Source organism: Balearica regulorum, chromosome 3 (assembly GCF_011004875.1).
Source record: "Balearica regulorum gibbericeps isolate bBalReg1 chromosome 3, bBalReg1.pri, whole genome shotgun sequence".
NCBI classification, from domain to species: Eukaryota; Metazoa; Chordata; class Aves; order Gruiformes; family Gruidae; genus Balearica; species Balearica regulorum.
In genome coordinates this window covers 79,874,311-79,891,956 of record NC_046186.1, presented here as the reverse complement: position 1 = coordinate 79,891,956, position 17,646 = coordinate 79,874,311, and the positions used below count along the sequence as shown (strand labels likewise).

Genomic DNA, 17,646 nt, shown 5'->3' with positions numbered 1-17,646 from the left:
TTAAACACCGAGAACTAGTCCTGATGGCCAGTGCTCTACTTAAGGAAGAATGGTGATCCTGAAGGCGTATTCAGGAGACACAGATGATATATGAATTTTGTTTATTTTTCTCATGAGGAAATTTCTTTCTGGGGATGCTGTTGTATCTTACAAGTATAAGATTAAAAAGCAACTTTTTCTCCAAGCATTTCTTTTAACATTGTCCATATGTGACAATGAGAAAAGGCACTGGGAAAGACTGTATTTTTGGGGGAATCCTGAAGTTCACAAACAGTGCAACTGGGACTCTGGCAGAGACAAGAAAAAACATGACTGAGGCTGACTTGTGGGAGAGATCTACTCTACACAATGAGTAATGTTTAGTAGGAGCGTAACTGAGGGCAAAATCTTGCAATGTGACATTTGACCATGAAGAAGAACAGCAAGCACATGAAATACATCATGCTGCATTTTTATTTCTGTCTAAGATATTTGAAAGAAAGACTTGCCCAAAGTTACAATAATGCCTTTGCTGCTTAATCACCTTTGGAGGTCATCTTATGTAACTCCCCTGCTTAAGCAGTGTCACGTATAGCTGGTTGTCCGTGACCATGTCCAGATGGCTTTTGAATTTGTCCAAGGAGGGAGATTCTACAACCTCTCTGGGCAACCTGTGCCAGTGCTCAGTCACCCTCACACTAAAACCTGCTTCCTGATGTTCAGACAGAGCCTCCTTTATTTCAGTTTTTGCCCATTGCCTCTTGTCCTGTCACTGGGCACCACTGAAAAGAGGCTAGTTCTGTCTTCTTTAAAGCCTGCCTTCAGCTCATTGATCGCTGATATCATTGTGAGGCCACTCTCAATTATCTTCGAAAGATCATGGTGATCAGGAGAGGTGTCTGAGGACTGAAGGAAAGTAAATGTCTTTCCTATCTTCAAAAAAGGCAAGAAGGAGATCCCAGGGAACTATGGACTGGTCAGCTTCACCTTGATCCCTGGGAAAGTAATGGAACAACTGATTCTGGAAACCATTTCCAGTGACTGAGCGATGGCACAGGTTGCCCAGTGAGGTTGTGGAATTTCGCATCTTGGAGATATTCAAAACCTGTCCAGACATGGTCCTTGGCAACTGACTCTGGGTGAGCTGGGAAGCTGGAAAAATGACCTCCAGAGGTTGCCTTCCAACCTCAGTCATTATATGATTCTGTGAAAGCTGTGGTATGAGAAACATGCTATCCGTTATGGTTTTTTTAACGTTACATTCCAAAATCTAAAGTTCTTTGAAAGTATAAATCAAATAAGTATTCTGTGACTTGTCCTCCATTGCCTAACCTTTGGAGTCATATATGTTAGAATGCTGCATAGGAAGCTTGAATTAGAGGCAGGTTATTCAATGGCCCAAATGCGGCCATTGAAAGTCTCTGAATATTCTTGCAAGACCTATGTTCAAACTGAAGTTGAAGAATGATTTTACATCTTAGTCACAGTAACTGACTGTCTTTAAAAGTTACTTCTCTTTGGACTGTAGTGTTCTCTTAAATTGGATTATTTACAACAGTTTTAGAGTAGAACTAACCTGAGATGAAAGGTCTGGTTACTGTATACACAAAATGTCCATTGATATCAGTAGTTTTGTTATACAGAAATTCAGCCAAATATATACTATCTGTGAAAGTTCAGAGTTAGGCTCTGGAAAATGGTATATTTTCATGCATTCAAAAGTGTCTTTTTTTTATGCTTTACTCAGTGATAGCCATTGGATTAGTCACAAAGTAATGTTTTTGTTTCACCTGGGTGAACGAAATCAACTTGGCATTCAGTGCATTCTTACACATACATGCGTGTCTAAAACAGAACAACATGGTATAAAAATTTAGAGATTTCTGCACATAGGTCCAGTCAATTGAATTAACATAGTGTCTGTGATTTCACTGGCCAGGAAAAAGTGTATATCACAGGTGTTGGCAGGAGATGTTACTCTTTCAAATTTATTCCTGGGCCTAGCATGCATAAAAAAAAAAAAAGTGTGACAGCTGTATTATCGTGAAGAATATGAATTTGTTTTGTAAGGAGAAGATTAGGTTGTTTAGCATTAATAATAAAGGCAAAAGAAGAATACAATTATAAGTCTGTTTTGAAATTATCTCTCATGGGTATAAAAATAAAGCTCTGAAATGAGGTATATGTACGTAAATGATAATTCTTAATGGAGTTGAAAATTATATTAAAATGTCTTTTAACATTGAAACAACTCTAAGTACCACTTTTTTCCTTAATTTTGTAATGACTATAGAGCTATCACAGTTCTTTACAACCACAGATTTTTTTTTGATGGATATTAATCTTCATCTCATTAAAAACATTATTATTTTTAAATGGGTCAATTGTACTTAGCTACCAAAAACTTACTCCACAACTCTGCCTTGCAATATTAATATGAAAAGTAGGAAATGAATTCTTTGTGTTAAATTTAAATGCATTCCTTCCTTTAGACTGTATTAACTCAGATAGGTAAGACATTATCTACAGCTGTAGGGTTGATGGCTAGATTTATCAGTTTGGAATGTCATTTGGATATTACCTTTCTTGAATTTACAAGATACAATAAATTAGTGCATGGAGTAGGAAAGTAAATAAAGCAACTCAGATTAAATATCCAGATTTGGGAATAAGAAAAGCAAACAATAATTACTTTTGTTATGATTCCACATACTGGATCTTCATTTGATATAAAGTACTTGAGGAAGATTTCTAAAGCTTCACAGAGCAGACTGGCTTTCACAACACCCTCCCCCTAATGCAGGGGAGTTTGTCTTTACCTGCTGAGATGATTAACTAGGGGTAGCTTAAAGGTAGGCATTACGGCTCGTCATTTCTAAATACTAATGATGTTTCTGTCTTTGTAAACTAAACAAAGTTTAAGCATGGTTTTGGGCATTGTCCTGGGGTAGGAGCATTTTATTTTTAGTTGTTAACATTCTTCAATGTTTTTCAGTTTTGTCAAAATCCTATTGCAGAGATATTTAAAACTTAATTTGTGGATTTGCCTTAGTAAATTTGTAGACTAAGAAAAATGGATGAGACTTCATCAGGATTTAATGAAAATGACAGTAAAAGAGCTAGTTATTCATTAGTGTTAATAAGACTGAAATTTCTCTGAAGGTGTGAACGTCGTTTTGAAGGGCACAGTAGCCGCTGCTATCCATGTGGAATTGCAGTATCTCCTTGTGGACAGTTTATAGCCAGTGGATCAGATGACAAATGTGTAAGTAATGTTTTTGCTTATTTTCCTCCTAACTATAGGAGCTACTCATATTGAACACAAAGCAGTCTTTTTATACACGTTGCTAGGATTCATCTTAATGTGCAAAACTGAGGTCTGTTATAATTACATATACTTCATTTATATGTAGCAGTTACATATGATTCCTGATCTGTATGTTCTCTTTATTTTGCTTGAAAAATCCCTGAACAACCAAGTCTTAGTGCTCAAGGTAATTATTAAAATGTGGTTTCTAAAAGTTTTCATAGTGCTTGACTCTGAATTTTCACGTGCCATCAATAACGAGAAGAATAGTATCCCCTGTAGCACTGCTTTAAGTAGCGTGTACATATCTGACCACTAGGAACTATGTAGCAACTGCACATTAATTTATTTAAGCTCCCAAATACAGGGTGATCAATCTTTCATTTCTGGTTCCTTATGAACCAGTCAGCTGAATACAAAACGAAAAGTCCTACAACTGCAGTTAGAACTTTCCATAATTCATGGTGTAACTTTGATTGTTTTTCCTCCCCAGACAGGTTCTCTTCTCATGGAATATCAACTGTATTTAAATTATTACACTTAGCAAAGACTCCTGAGTAAACATGTATTACTACCTTTTTGAGTATGCACCTAATTTTAAGTCAGTAAGTCCTGCATTGCTGGCACAATGTTTTTCTTGGTGTTTGCTAAGAGATAGATGATTGCTAGCTTGTAGTATAGGCCTTTGAAACTGGATTGGGGTAGGGTTCATTGTAAACAGATACTTTCAGAACAGCTGGGCAGGAAAGCTGTTTAATTTTCTTCTAGGTCTTTCTAGGTGACTCATCAGGACTATGACACAGGGTTTCTGGTCAACTTCAAATTCAGAACAAGATAAATTTACTGTTGTGGCTAGTTTTGAAATACTAGCTCCAATCATATGTGAAGGTTAGAGATTTTATTGGCAGATTGCTGGAGTTTGGCAATAGCTACTGTGTTTTTGACATTTCCAGATTAAATATATTTTTCAAGTTTCTGGTAATTTGCATTTCAAAATGTAGTTTGCAATACAAAAGAAAGGCTTTTTGCTTTGTCTCTGAAACAAAATGCTTCTAATATTGATCTTAGCTCATGATGTATGTGATATAAATATATTTAGTCAAGATTACTAATTAAGGTTGATTTTGAATAGTATAAAAAGAGGTGCAGTCACAAGACCTTTTGTCTTCTCTTTTGCATTAAGGCTATTGTTTGGAATTACTGCTGATACAAGAAAAGAAAGTTATAGAGCATGATTTTGCCCATACTTCAAATTCTTGGCACATGGTTGCTCATCATAGGAAGCTGAATAGCTGAACTGCATCCTACTCCAGTTGGCATATGGTCCTTGATGGGCACAGTGCCAGTCAATACTTTTTAGTGTGGCTGCTGGGTTGGAATTTTGCATAATTTGCATCGTATGTCTATAGAGAACTGTCACCGTTCTTCTTCTTGTCCCCTCAGGAAAACTGAGTCAAGTTTCAGATGCTTGCTACAACTGTACTGTTAGGACAAAATACAGTTTTGGGGCATTTTTAGGAGGCTTCTCTTTGAAATGTTTAGACTGGATATACTGTTGTGTTTCCTTTTGAAAAAGAAAATTGAACGTGGCACTGAATAGTCCATTCATATTGTAAAACTAACATCCTGACAGATGGACTGATGTGCAACTGGAACAGTTTTAAGAGTATCAAGAAGCCACGTATTTTTGCAGATTGTATTCTATGAGTGAATGTTCATTAGAGTTCAAAAAGCTGCATAAAAATTCAACAGTGTGGATACAAAGTGTTATCTTGAAATAACACATTCTGGAAATAAGTTATGTAACTTTCCACTGACCAGCAACTGCATCTTTAATCATCTTGGAGTTTAATTTATCAAGTGCAACGCTTGCACCCTGTGGTTAACAAATATGATTGATTTTAAAGCCAAAAGAGGCAGAATTGGAAGAGACATTAATCTTAAACTGCCTTTTATATTTCACAATATTTGAAGTTTTTGACAGAGAAGAATATGTTGGCTGCATTGATTAATAGCAAAATCAAAACCATATTCATACAGGGCATAGAATCAGAAAACCAAAATATGCTATTGTAAACAAAGAGATGCAAATTCCGTCTGCCTTTTTCTCTACTTACAAAGTATATGACCTTTTTATGTGAAAACAGCTTGGTATAGCTTCTGTGTGGCTGAAGTAGCCACTTGTTTTTATTTGAACTGCTTCTGTGTTTGTTAGTATGAGATTGGTACATACTGTAAATCACGGGTTGAAAGTGGTCCCCTAACTAATTACTCCAACTTCTTTAAGAGAACCTTTGTAAAGAACTGTGTAGGACCTTGTCATGGTTTAACCCCAGCAGGCAATTAAACACCTTCATGCATAATGGTTACTTGGGAAGACAAATGCCATCGCTCCAAATGTCCTTCTTCTTTCCCCAGCTTTATATGCTGACCATGACATCATATGGATGGCATATCCCTTTGGTCAGTTGGGGTCAGCTGTCCAGGCTATGTCCCCTCGCAACTTCTTGTACACAGCCAGCCCACTCACTGGTGGGGTGGTGTGAGAGGCAGAAAAGGCCTTGACTCTGTGTAAGCACTGCTCAGCAATAATGAAAACAGTATTATCAACACTATTTTCAGCACAAATCCAAACCACAGCCCCATACCAGCTACTGTGAAGAAAATTAACTCTATCCCAGCCAAAACCGGCACAGACCTGATGGTCTGATCAAAGCAGGTACCCACAGTATCCTGGTTTTGAACTGTGATTATTCTTTCCAGAATTCATTGTGATTAGAAAATGTAGAAAGTTAACATTTCTAATATAAGATCTTATCTTCATCTTAAATAGCCTAAGGTTACAGGTGACATGGGTTGAGCTTTTCTTAACTGAATAAGCATAATATTTTAATTTCTAACCATTTTACAAGTGGACAGTTTGATGTTTCTGACTATCTGACAATAGTATTAAGGATGTTGGACAAATACTCTAAATGGGTTTAGATTTCCATTTTCCTGGGCTCTGTACAAATATGTTTACCTAAGCATTTGTTGACCAAAGAAATCTTGGTCTAAAAGGACAAAATTTTCTTGAGAGTGTGAAATGCTACTTTTAAAAATAGAAATAGCTAGTCTTCTCCTGTGCTCCATGTAGCTCTAGATAGCTGTTTTACTTCATGTCTAATTAGGTCCTTCATTTTTGTCTTTGAAGACCTTAGGGCTCTCTGAATAAATTCCAAGTTTCCAGAAATGAAGTAGGGAATGCAGAAATAAAGATTTGGCTCTAATTGTTTTCAGATTCATTCTTGCTAGCTCTCTTTGAACTGTAGACTTTAAGGGGCATATTTTGACCCTAATGCTGAAATGGAATTTGCTAACATAAAACTCTGTGCCCTTGTCAAATCTCTAAGCCTGGGCTCACAGTTAACACTGACTGACCCAAACCCAGGAGTTTTTCAGCATAACAGGTTGCTACATCAATAACAAAAATGCATGAGTAATGTATGAAGTGGTCTTCCATTTTATTTACACTTTTCATCAAATTATAGGATTTTGCCTACAACATTCAACATTGTCTTTGAAATACATTCTAAATCCAGGTTTAAATTTATGCCTTCCAACTGTGAAGGCATCAAAGGTAGAGAGAGTAGGACAATTGTTTCTTCTTCTCCAGAGGGCATCAATACTCAAAGGACTTAACAGCAGACAGGATAAGGCAATTTGATTCTTATGCATAATATCAGTGTACTAACCACTTGTTAATCCCTGAATATTAACATTTGCGCAAAATTGGATTTAGAGTAAATTCCCATTATGCAAGTGATGCTGGAAACACAATGGTCAGGCGGCATATCCAAAGAATTCTGCAAACCTCTGAGTGGCGGCTGGATGCAAACCTGGGCCTGATAGTGCTTTCAGACACAGTTGTTTTCAGATAAAAGATTCTGCATCTGAGATAATACAAATTGTAAATCTGTTTATAATTGACACCTTCGTTTTAAATAGTTATAGAGGTTGATGTTCCAAATAGAATGTCAGCCCTACTGAGCAATATACTTTTAATGTTTTGCTACCAGATATTTATTTAGTTGTAAAATTCACTGTCTCAAATCACATAATATCTTTATGACTTTCCCTATTGGATTAGAGTAATAACTTCTTTTATAAAGATAAGAAAAATATATATTATATAACAGAACTCTTATTTTTATTTTTATCTATTCTCATGTCAAGATGGGTAGCTTTAAAAATAATGTTTTTATTTTGTCACTTATAAATGCATTCAAAATGCAACACTGCTATCTATTAAACTTGTCATCTACTTTACTCAGCCACATATATTTTGGCTTTGAGAAGCCACAGTGAAAGGGGGTCTATAATTTGAAGTAATTTAAATTTTTAAAGTTTTCTGCCTTGTTTTGCCTAGTGTATGAGTTGCAGTGCACTGGTGAAGAGTGAGCATATGGTTTTTATTTTGGATAAGCAGTGTGTACATCCCTTTTTGGAGCATGTCTCCCAGTCCTCCCCATTTACTGTGCTTTGATTTGTATCACAGAGTCGTCTTGGATCACGCAGATCAATTCTTTCAGGTGAGGCTGAAGTGGAGGCACAACTCCTTGAGCAAATTGAATGCTCTCTGTATGCTAATGGTGTTCAGTCCACAGAATCAGAGATAAGACACCCCAAAGTAAAGCACCAAAATACATTTGGAGGTTGGGTTGCCAGCACTGTTTTGTTCTGTACATCTGCTCCTGCTGCGCTGCACTACTTCCTAATGTAATCATTGCCATAGGAGTTTATGATCTATTTCTTGACTCCCATAAATATATTATTAGTCCTACTAGTCTTTCTGTGGCTCAGTTCTGATTTATAAAATGGAGATTAGGAATCTATTGGTATCTTTCTTCTGTCTTTTTCTCTTTAAAAGAATTTAGATGAAGCCTATCTCAATTTGTTACCACTGTGGTCAGTTATTCTGATCTTATTTATATGAAATACTTCTGCCCTTGTGTGTCTGTGGTGTGATAAGCTTAAAAACTGCATCTGATTAGATCCAAAATTGCATACAATGGTCTAGATTAGATAGCAAAGAAAAAACACTTCAAGAACCACAAAATGTGAATGACAAAATTGTGTGGTTGGTTGTTTTACCTTTGAGACCACAATTTCACTAGGACTTTTTAGGTACTAACGAATGGAAGATAAAAGACTACAGATAAGGGAAGAGGCAGGGGGTTGAGAAATATATTCTGGTATGGATGTATGTAAATGGAGGAGACAGGACTTGCTAATAGTTCAGAGTGTTTAGTTCATTATCTCTTGGGAGTACATCTTGGAGGTACCACTGATGTTTAAATTAGGTATCTTTGATGCAATAGAGTATGCTGTAGTGTTGACTTTAATGCTGGGTTTGGAAAAATAGGAGGATATTTTGTTTACTGGAAAATTACTTTTAGAAATTTCTGATAGTGGTGTTGTCTAGTATTTAGTGTCTTGGTCTACACTTCATACCAGAGGGCTTGCAGAACAGAATATATTTTATGAGGCCGTGGTAGGGACTATCTGGGGTATTTTGGCTTTCACTGTCATTGGTATCCCAATTATATACTACTCAAGTTTTATTTTATATGTCCATATTGTTTAACTAAGATAGGCTTTAAGAGAAAACATCTGGAGAAAATAGCATTAGTAATGCTTGCTGTGGAAAAACCAGGACTGACATTGCTTGGTAGAAGGAAATCCATGGCAGAGAATGAATGACAAGAGACTGCGACTACCTCTCTGCAAGCTCTTGCTGGAGAAAATCTATCCCTTTCCAAAGAGGAACACAACTTTGTGTTACTCTTGATCCTCAGATTCTTGGATTCTTTGGTAGTATGGTTGGCTTTTAGGCCTATTATCCTAGGAGAGAAGAGATAAATATTGTTCTCATATTAATACAGTGGTGACTTTATAGTGTGCTGTTACTTTGCTGTCTCTTTGGGTACATCTTTGAAGATGATTGAAAATCTTAGCCTTGCTAGACTATTTTATGAACCATGGAATCATGTGAGCATGAGCAAATTAGCTCCTCTTGTTTACTTCTTGGTCGGTTTGGAATATTTCTTTATCTATGCCTCTATACCTCAGACCTGACCACCATAAAACTAGACTGGCAGCTGAGAGTAGTGAAGGATTTTCTGCTGGCTATAGACATGTGCTTATTTAACTACTACAGAACACCTTTGTCCTAGCTGCCTGTCAAACTGAACTTTATGAGGCTGCAGTGCGTTACTGTGTTAAACTTAAGTTCGGTAATTCCTATGAGGGCTCAGTGGAGGTATGAGAAAATAGTCTTTTTGCTGAAGAAAAATAATTTTATAGAAAATACCCCATATTCAAATGTAGGCAAACAGGAAGTCAAAGTAGATACAAATACCCAAGTTTCATTTTGGAATGTATGCAGCAGTGAGGTGCTAAAAGTGGATATGTATAGATTTATACCCACAAGGATTGTGTTTTCTATATGTATACCTCTTAATCTACAACTTTGACAGCAGTTGTATTTTGTGTACCATTGGTACATATGCCTATAATCCTACTAGTTGATTGCATTGTGCTTGCAAATTTATTAAGATGGGGTAACCCTTTGTAAAGCTAATGAAATTCCCTGTTATGCCTAAACATCTGAATGAAGATACTCTGCATCATCTGAATCTTGCAGTATTTCTGTTGAACAGCCAACAGCAGTAAAGAAACAGGGAACGCAATTATTGGTAAAGTTGATACAGAAGAGAGTTTTAGCAGCAGTTAGAGTCATTTCCGAAGTGGGTGTGATCCAACCATGCTTCTTCATAATGAGCGGTGAGGTAAATTTTCGTAAAACAAAATCTTCAAGTAATAATTCTGCACTCTGCCAAAGCTAGGTATGTTATAAAAGTAAAAGCAATCTAAATACAGGAGTGTTTGGTGTTACATGAATTCCATGGGCAGACAAATAAAACCAATCATATACATAAGGCTTTGAAATTGGCCAATTAAATGGAAAATAATATCAGGAAAAATATAAATTGGAAGCTTCTAAGAAGAGTGGCTTACAGAGGCAAATCTGAGATATGGTTTAGAGGTTTATGTCATCTTTTTTAGTCAGGAAAATTCAAACTGTTAGCTATAACTGCCAACATACTGATACATTTGAAAAATATCCCCTGCATCTTGAAAGATGACTGATCTCAATAATATTAACTGTATGAATAATAAAGAGCATTATTAATTTTCACTGTTACACCTTTTGTAGTTATGTAAAAGGAACTCAGATGGAAACTGGGATCTTACTGTAGTGGGCAATTTCCTGTGACTATCAGAAAGACAGCCTCCATAAGTGGCATTAGAAAGGGAAGGAACACTGACAGAGCATGCTGTACTTAACATTTTGGTGACAGGCTTGAATAGACTTTCCATGCCACCATGTGGCAAGTGTATAAGATATCTTGGTACTGAAGAGTGTTAATCAGTGCTTAGGATACTTGTGAAATCAGTTTTATTATGTGTGGATTTGGCAGTGATGCCTATAGTTAAGGCAGTCTAACACTTTCCACTATAATACTGGTTTTAGTTGCTTATAATTGAGAAAATTTGGGGCTGAAACTTTCCATTCTGGGTGTCTGCTTCAGGCTGATTGTTATTTTTCATTTCAGTATAAGTATTTAAGGTGCTTTTTCAGCTTGAGATTGAGGAAAAATGCATGTTTCAGTGGGATATGTGCCCCAGTGTAAACAGGGAAAAGTGGATTGCAAGCCAAACAATTATATTATGTGGTGTGAGAGTGTGCATCAGGTTTGATGGCACTAATGGAGGCAAATGGAGACTAATGCTTTACTAATAAACCCAGATGTCTTTCAGAAAAGTGTAAGTAAGATTATTTATTTATTTTTCTATCAAGAGGTTTTAACACTGTTATCTTCTGTAGTTCATTTGAAATATTAGAAAAAATAGTCAAAGGAAAGGGATGGCTTTGGCCAACTCAAGCAAAATTTCTGAAGGAAAAAATCTCTATTTGCATAAGGTCAAATTAGGTATCTTAGATACCAAAGGGTTTCTTTTTCTTCTTCTTTTTCTTCTTCTTCTTCTTTTTTTTTTTTTTTTCTATAATCTGTTCATAAAATATGTGCTCCAGTTTAAAGCCACAGCAGTTACAAAGGATTTTTCTTGAAAATGGTGTTGCTTTTCGGATCCCTGTGCAAGAGCTGATAACAAGGAATATTTTTCAGCTATGCTTTCAGTGTTTCTCTTTCTGATTTGCTTCCCCCCTCTTTCCCTTCCCAGGAGGGAGTAGGAGTGTTTGGCCCAAATGCATATGGCCATGGATTGGACTAGGGGGCAGTGGGAACAGATGGGGACAAGTTTGCTTTGAAGACAGAGTATGAGAAAACAGAGGAAAGAATTTATAGTGAAACTCTGCAGATAAAGAGTCAATTTATTTAGCACGCTCTCTCAACAAATGCAGTAGAATTAAGTAGTTTTCCATTTGGATACAAATTCTTTGCCTCAAGGAGGGACCTTCACCCTTCTTCCCTGTTTCTTGATACAAATTTAAAGAAGAAAGCACAAGCTTGTATATGCATATAAGGTGCTAAATACAGTCTCACACTGTGGGTTAATGAAAACTGACTACTCCAAATTTTCTTCAAACTTCAAGTGAAAGGAAACACAAGTAAGTATGTGGTTACGGGTGCAGGAAACTTGTTTGGAAGCTGTTGATACAGGTAAATGATTTTTACTTTTGGCTGACCCTTGGACAGAAATGGAAAGGAAATACCAATATCTACTGAATCAGTACTTTTATTACAAGAAATTGGTCTTAATATAAAAAAAACGGATTGACTTTGGCTAAAGCCTATAAAAGATTATATGCACATATGCATTTTGGGTATTTCTGAGTACTTCCTAGACTGTTTTGCTTTCTTTTTTATTACGTTTGGTTTGTTGAAAATCTGTTCTTTCTCTGTCATTGAATTCTTATTTTCAACTTTTTCTTCTGTGGCTAGCGTTATGGTATCATTTATAATTCACTTACTGGTTTTGTTTTTTTTTTTTTTTGTAGAGAAGAATATGCTAAAAAAATCTAGTAAGTATAGAATAGAAAAACAATTTGAATGACATCAGAAATGTAGTAAAACTAGAATGATGGCAGACTATAGTAGGAGAATGTTTATACTGGAGTTATTCCACTTCTTATGAATACCTGAATGTCATTTCTGTTAAAATACAATTTCCTTTGGGTTGAGTTGTTTGGGTTGTTTTTTTTTTTGTTTGTTTTGTTTTGTGTTTTTTTGTTTTGTTTGGGTTTTGGTTTTTTTTTTTACTATTGAAGTTAAAAATAAATTTTCTGAAAAGTTTATTTTCAATCTTTCACCAAGTTAACTTTTATTCTCAGAATTTAGGCTATCACTGGCTAGCTTAAATATCTGTGACTAGAGTTCCTTAAACAGAAGCTGTTTTTATACACTTTTTTATGGTGATGTTTTTCTTTTAATCACATTTTATTGTGTTACATTTGAAAACTACTCTGATTTAAAATATTTGCTATTAGTTTCCTTACAAGCACAGTTATTGAAAGAGAACATGATAGCTGCCACAACATAATAAACTATTCTGATATGTAGTCAGGGAATCTGCCACTTTTTCTGTTGAAGCTGAACCACCACACCTAAATATTTAAGATTTACAGGGCTAGAAATACAGTATCAGAAAGAAGCTTAACAGTAGTTCTGTTAGGATAGAATTGTAGGAATGATGTACAGTGGGAAAGTTGTGTTCCCAGCCGTGTTCTGTGTGTTTTGTCTAGCAGTTGTTCAATATAAAAGTAGTCTCTGTAGGAAAGATCAGAGTAAAGGTCTTTCCCATGCTGATGAATGCTTCAGTGGTTTGCTACAGGTGGGCTTCTATCTGTACTTGCTTGTTATTATTTTTCTCTGACCCAGTGAATCTTGTTCCACAATGTGACGATTCAGAAGAGGGCTGTATCCAAGCCAAACCTCTAGCTCAGGACTTTGAATAATTTCTTGAAAGGTGTGAGGTAAGAGTTTGAATGCTTTTAAGGTTGAGAAGTGTGATTAGCTAACATCTCTTTTTAGACAACCGAATATGCACTTGCTAGATCCTACTGAAGCCGCACAACTGCTTCATAAAATTTTTTGAAAGAAAGGTATGAGCCAAAAGGTTGATTTAGGAACTGTGTAGAAAAGCATAAATTACTAGAATACCTGGGTTTCATAAACATTGGATTTGTCTTCAAAAAAACCCAATGAAATGTTATCACATCTATTTTACTGAGAGGAATGGGGACATAGAGATTAAGCCAAAAATGAGTGTGCTCCTCCCCAAATTAAACTGAGAACCTGGAATGGAAAATTGATTTTTATTGGATAAATTTGGCGAAGTTCTGTAAGCCACTAGTTTATGATGGAAAATTTTCAGCTTCACTAACCATGTCTCTCTGTGATATATTCTCTTGGATAAAACATGGAGCCATGTTTCTTCTTGGCTCAGGAATTGTTGGAAAGCATTGTAGATCTGTGATTCAGAGCATCTTGTGCTCTAGACTCTTGCTGTCCTTGACTTTGCCTCTTCTTTGTGCCGACTTCCATGAAAGAGAGGAAGGAGAGTAGGCTTGAAAAGGAAATGAAAAGTGACATTAAGGCAATTTGCGGCCAGAAAGAGAAAATATGGTGAGTGATAGAAAGCATAGTCCTGTCTGCTGCCTATACCTCTCTGCCAAAGACTGGTCTTAGTATATGCAGAAGAACTGATGCAGGCATTCCAAAAACTTGCAACTACAGAGTAATTAGCTTGTGAAGGGAAATAATTGCTTGCAATAGTAGTTTTGTAAATCTATTTTACTAGCTCCCCATGTATCAGTTGTGCGGAGTCCAGAGGACTTATGCTATGTACCAAGTACCTGAATTTCAGAGTTGATTTTATTCTCTCCAGTATCATCCTCATTCAGTTCTATTCTGTTTAAGTTCTTATATCTAACAAAGTTCTGCAGTGTGTTAAGAAACATGACGTATTTGTTTTGGTCATTCACACAGTTCCAAAGGGGATGGACATGCGTACAATAGCTATGAGGAATAGGATTTGAATCTTTTATGATACAAACACCTAAAAAGTGTTATGGCATTACTGACTATTGTAATACTGTTGAACTATTTTGACAAGAGGTCCATGGGATTTTGGGGTGCTGTTTGGTAAGAATGATTTCTCCCTGTTTTCACAAATACTGTCTGTCTTCAGTTAGTTAGATGTGGAGGAGCATCCTGTTCTGGAGACTGCAGTGCAGCTTGTAATACTTCCTGCTCTCCTCCGCTCAGCGTACTCCTTTCCTTTCTGGAATCTCCCCAGAATATGGACTTCTACAGCATCTCATCTCTCATTTTCTTGACACTTGCAGATTCCTATTAATTATGTGAGCATGACTGCTATAGTCTTCTCTGGCACTGTGGTGGTGGTGGTGAAGTACAACCTGACTGCAGTCTCTACACATCATACCTGCTGGAGTGAAAAGGTCATTGCTAGCACTCTATTCTTGGAAGGAAGTCCTGTGGGAAGTCTGGACAGTAGGGCCAGGTGATACAAAGCTTGGCTATGAAGAAGAGAGCAGAATCTTACATGTACTGAGATAACACATAGGTGTCAGCATCTGATAATTTTGATACCAGTTGAGTCATGGTATAGTATCATCAGAGTGAAGAATGGAGAGCCAGTATGGAAGAAGGAGAATGGGTATAAGTAGCCCTATAAAATAAAGAAAATTTTGAAGGGTATTATTATGTTAGAACTCTGAAACCTTCTCTGTTTAAGCCTTAATTACTTGGCAATATTGTAATCCGTTTAGGTTGTGAATAACCAACACTACCTCTTAATATTTTTATGTCAATAAAGAGGAATCTTATGACTAACTGGAGGTATTTACAAACAGTAATTGGCGTTTTGGTATGGAAACAGCAAGAACTTGAGTAGTCCTGTGTACAGACTGAATTTACTAATAGGTGGCCTTGTACTTTCCATCAGAGAAAATAATTTCATGTCTATAGACACATCAGAATGCTTTCTTTTGTGTCATTATATCACTTTTCTCTTGTTTGGGTTCCCCTTACCTATCTGTTCCCTTGTGAACTGATCATGTTCCAAGTGGTATAAGTCACAGTAGCTGTGGTATGGCCATATATTTTAAAACAAACAAACAAAAAAATTACTGCTTTTATATTACTAGTGATCAAATACTCATTAGTATGACTAGTTTCATGAGATGTTTAAAAGTAGGGAGGAGGGTCTTACTTTTTAAGGCAGCATTTCCAATTAACAAGTGTTTGCTGTATCCTTTTAGGAAGGACACAATGATTTTAACACATTACTGAGGACTCTGCTACTTTCCCAGTTGGTATGGCAATATCTATGTGGAATGCTACAAAAGATCCAGAGGTTAAAAATGGATACCTACGTTTCTGTTTTTAGGTACTTCATTTATGCCAGTAGATGGTTTTAATTCCATATCCTGGCCTGAATCTAGAACATGTGAGGTATATAAACTGGATGCAATTAAGTAGATTTACAGTTGGCCTCTTGGTTTGCCTCTCAGTGAATATGGTCATGAATGGAATATTTGACACTGAGGACTACCCAGTGTTTATTCAGTGCTGGTTTGACTAGAGAACCTTTGGTGTTGGCTGATAAGATTTGTTTTCTGAGTGAGGCATTGTTTTTCAGGACCTGCATTGTCCATGAAACTTTTCATAAATTGGGAAGAGTGTCAGGTTTTGGGACATATATCTTGTAGCAGTTTTCCGTCTGCTAGGGGAAGCTCATCTGCCTTGGTTCTGAATGATTAAACTCATTTTAGGGTACTATCAACAAAAAACTTAAGTCACAGAGTAATACATTTTTGTAATAGTGTCTATGCACAGTTTGGTTTAATTTATGTTAGGCTGTGCTCTGAATTCCATGTTCATAGTCTTAAATGAAGAGATTTAGTAAAGACAATGGAACATTTTAATTTTTTATTGAAATTGTAAAGTTTGGCTTATCATCTTTGACTATTTTTTGCATGCTTTGCAATTTATTCTTTCTTTTGAGATACACATTTTATTTATAATATACTGTCTTGGTTTCAGATGAGATAGAGTTAATTTTCTTTCTAGTAGGTGATATAGTGCTGTATTGAATTTAGGATAGAATAATGTTGATCACTGATGTCTTAGTTGTTGCTGGGTAGTTGTAGTGTCTACACTAAGTCAAGGACTTTTCAGCTTCCCACACCCTCCCAGGTGCACGAGAAGCTGGGAGAGCACAGCCAGGACACTGTCCCAGACTGGCCAAAGGGACATTCCCTAACATGGAACGTCAGGCTCCATATAGAACTTAGGGAAGCTAGCTGGGGGGGTGCAGATTCGCTGTTCAGAAACAGAGTGGGCATTGGGGTTATTTTCTGTGGGTGGTAAGCAATTGCATTTGTGCATCATTTGGTTGTTGTTGTTGTTGTTGTTGTTACTTCTATTATTATTCTCTTCCTTCGTTATTCTATTAAACTGTCTTTATCTCAACTCCCAATTTTTTTTTTTCCAATTCTCCTCCTCATCCCACTGGGGAGGGAGGACTGAGTGACTGACTGTGTGGTACTTGGTTACCAGCTGGGTTTAAACCACGACATGTATCAAATAAATCTGCATATTTTCTACATATGTATGTGTCTTTTTTGTTATGCCTTGTGTATGCACGTGGACTGTATCCTGCAAATAATTGTTATTTTTAGTAGATAAGGCATAGTCTAAATCCTACGTGCCTGCATGTGACTCTCACAAGTGTTTCTTATGTGGAGGGTCTATACTACAGGATTTATATTAAAACATTTTCTGTTTTGTCTATGTAAGATAATGCTAATTTAATATCACAATCCAACTGTTTTCATAGTATCAGTGTGTCTATGACTTTCACTGAGTTTTGGATTGGTTTCTTAATGCAGTTTCGCATTGGCACTTTTTCATTATTTGAGGCTGTACCAATAATGTAATTATTTTGCTACTGAATTTAATTTACTCCTTGGAAATAGTTTTTCCCTTTTTTCTTTGAGAAGCAAAGGCAGGCAGTATGCTTTTTCTCATTGGTGATACCCTCATCATTTGTAATGTTATTGATTTGTTATTGAATTCTATGCTGTTCAATTAAAAACTGCAAAGACCTATGTAGAAATCAAGAAATTTTATTTAATATAGTGACAAACATAAAAGTTTCCAAACTTAGAAACCAATGGTTTAGATTCTACATATTTCTACTCAAAAGAAAGGGTTTAAAATCTGAAGAACACTCTTAAAAATATATTTTAAAGGGTCATTTTTTACCTA

At 36.2% G+C, this 17,646-nt stretch overlaps 1 protein-coding gene across 1 annotated transcript in view; it reads left to right on the top strand.

Moving 5' to 3' along the window:
- WDR27 (WD repeat domain 27) overlaps positions 1-17,646 on the top strand; it is a 128,320-nt gene that overhangs the window by 57,279 nt on the left and 53,395 nt on the right. Inside the window, 1 exon segment of the mRNA XM_075748612.1 lies at positions 3,142-3,244. Coding sequence (XP_075604727.1) covers positions 3,142-3,244 — 103 coding nt within the window.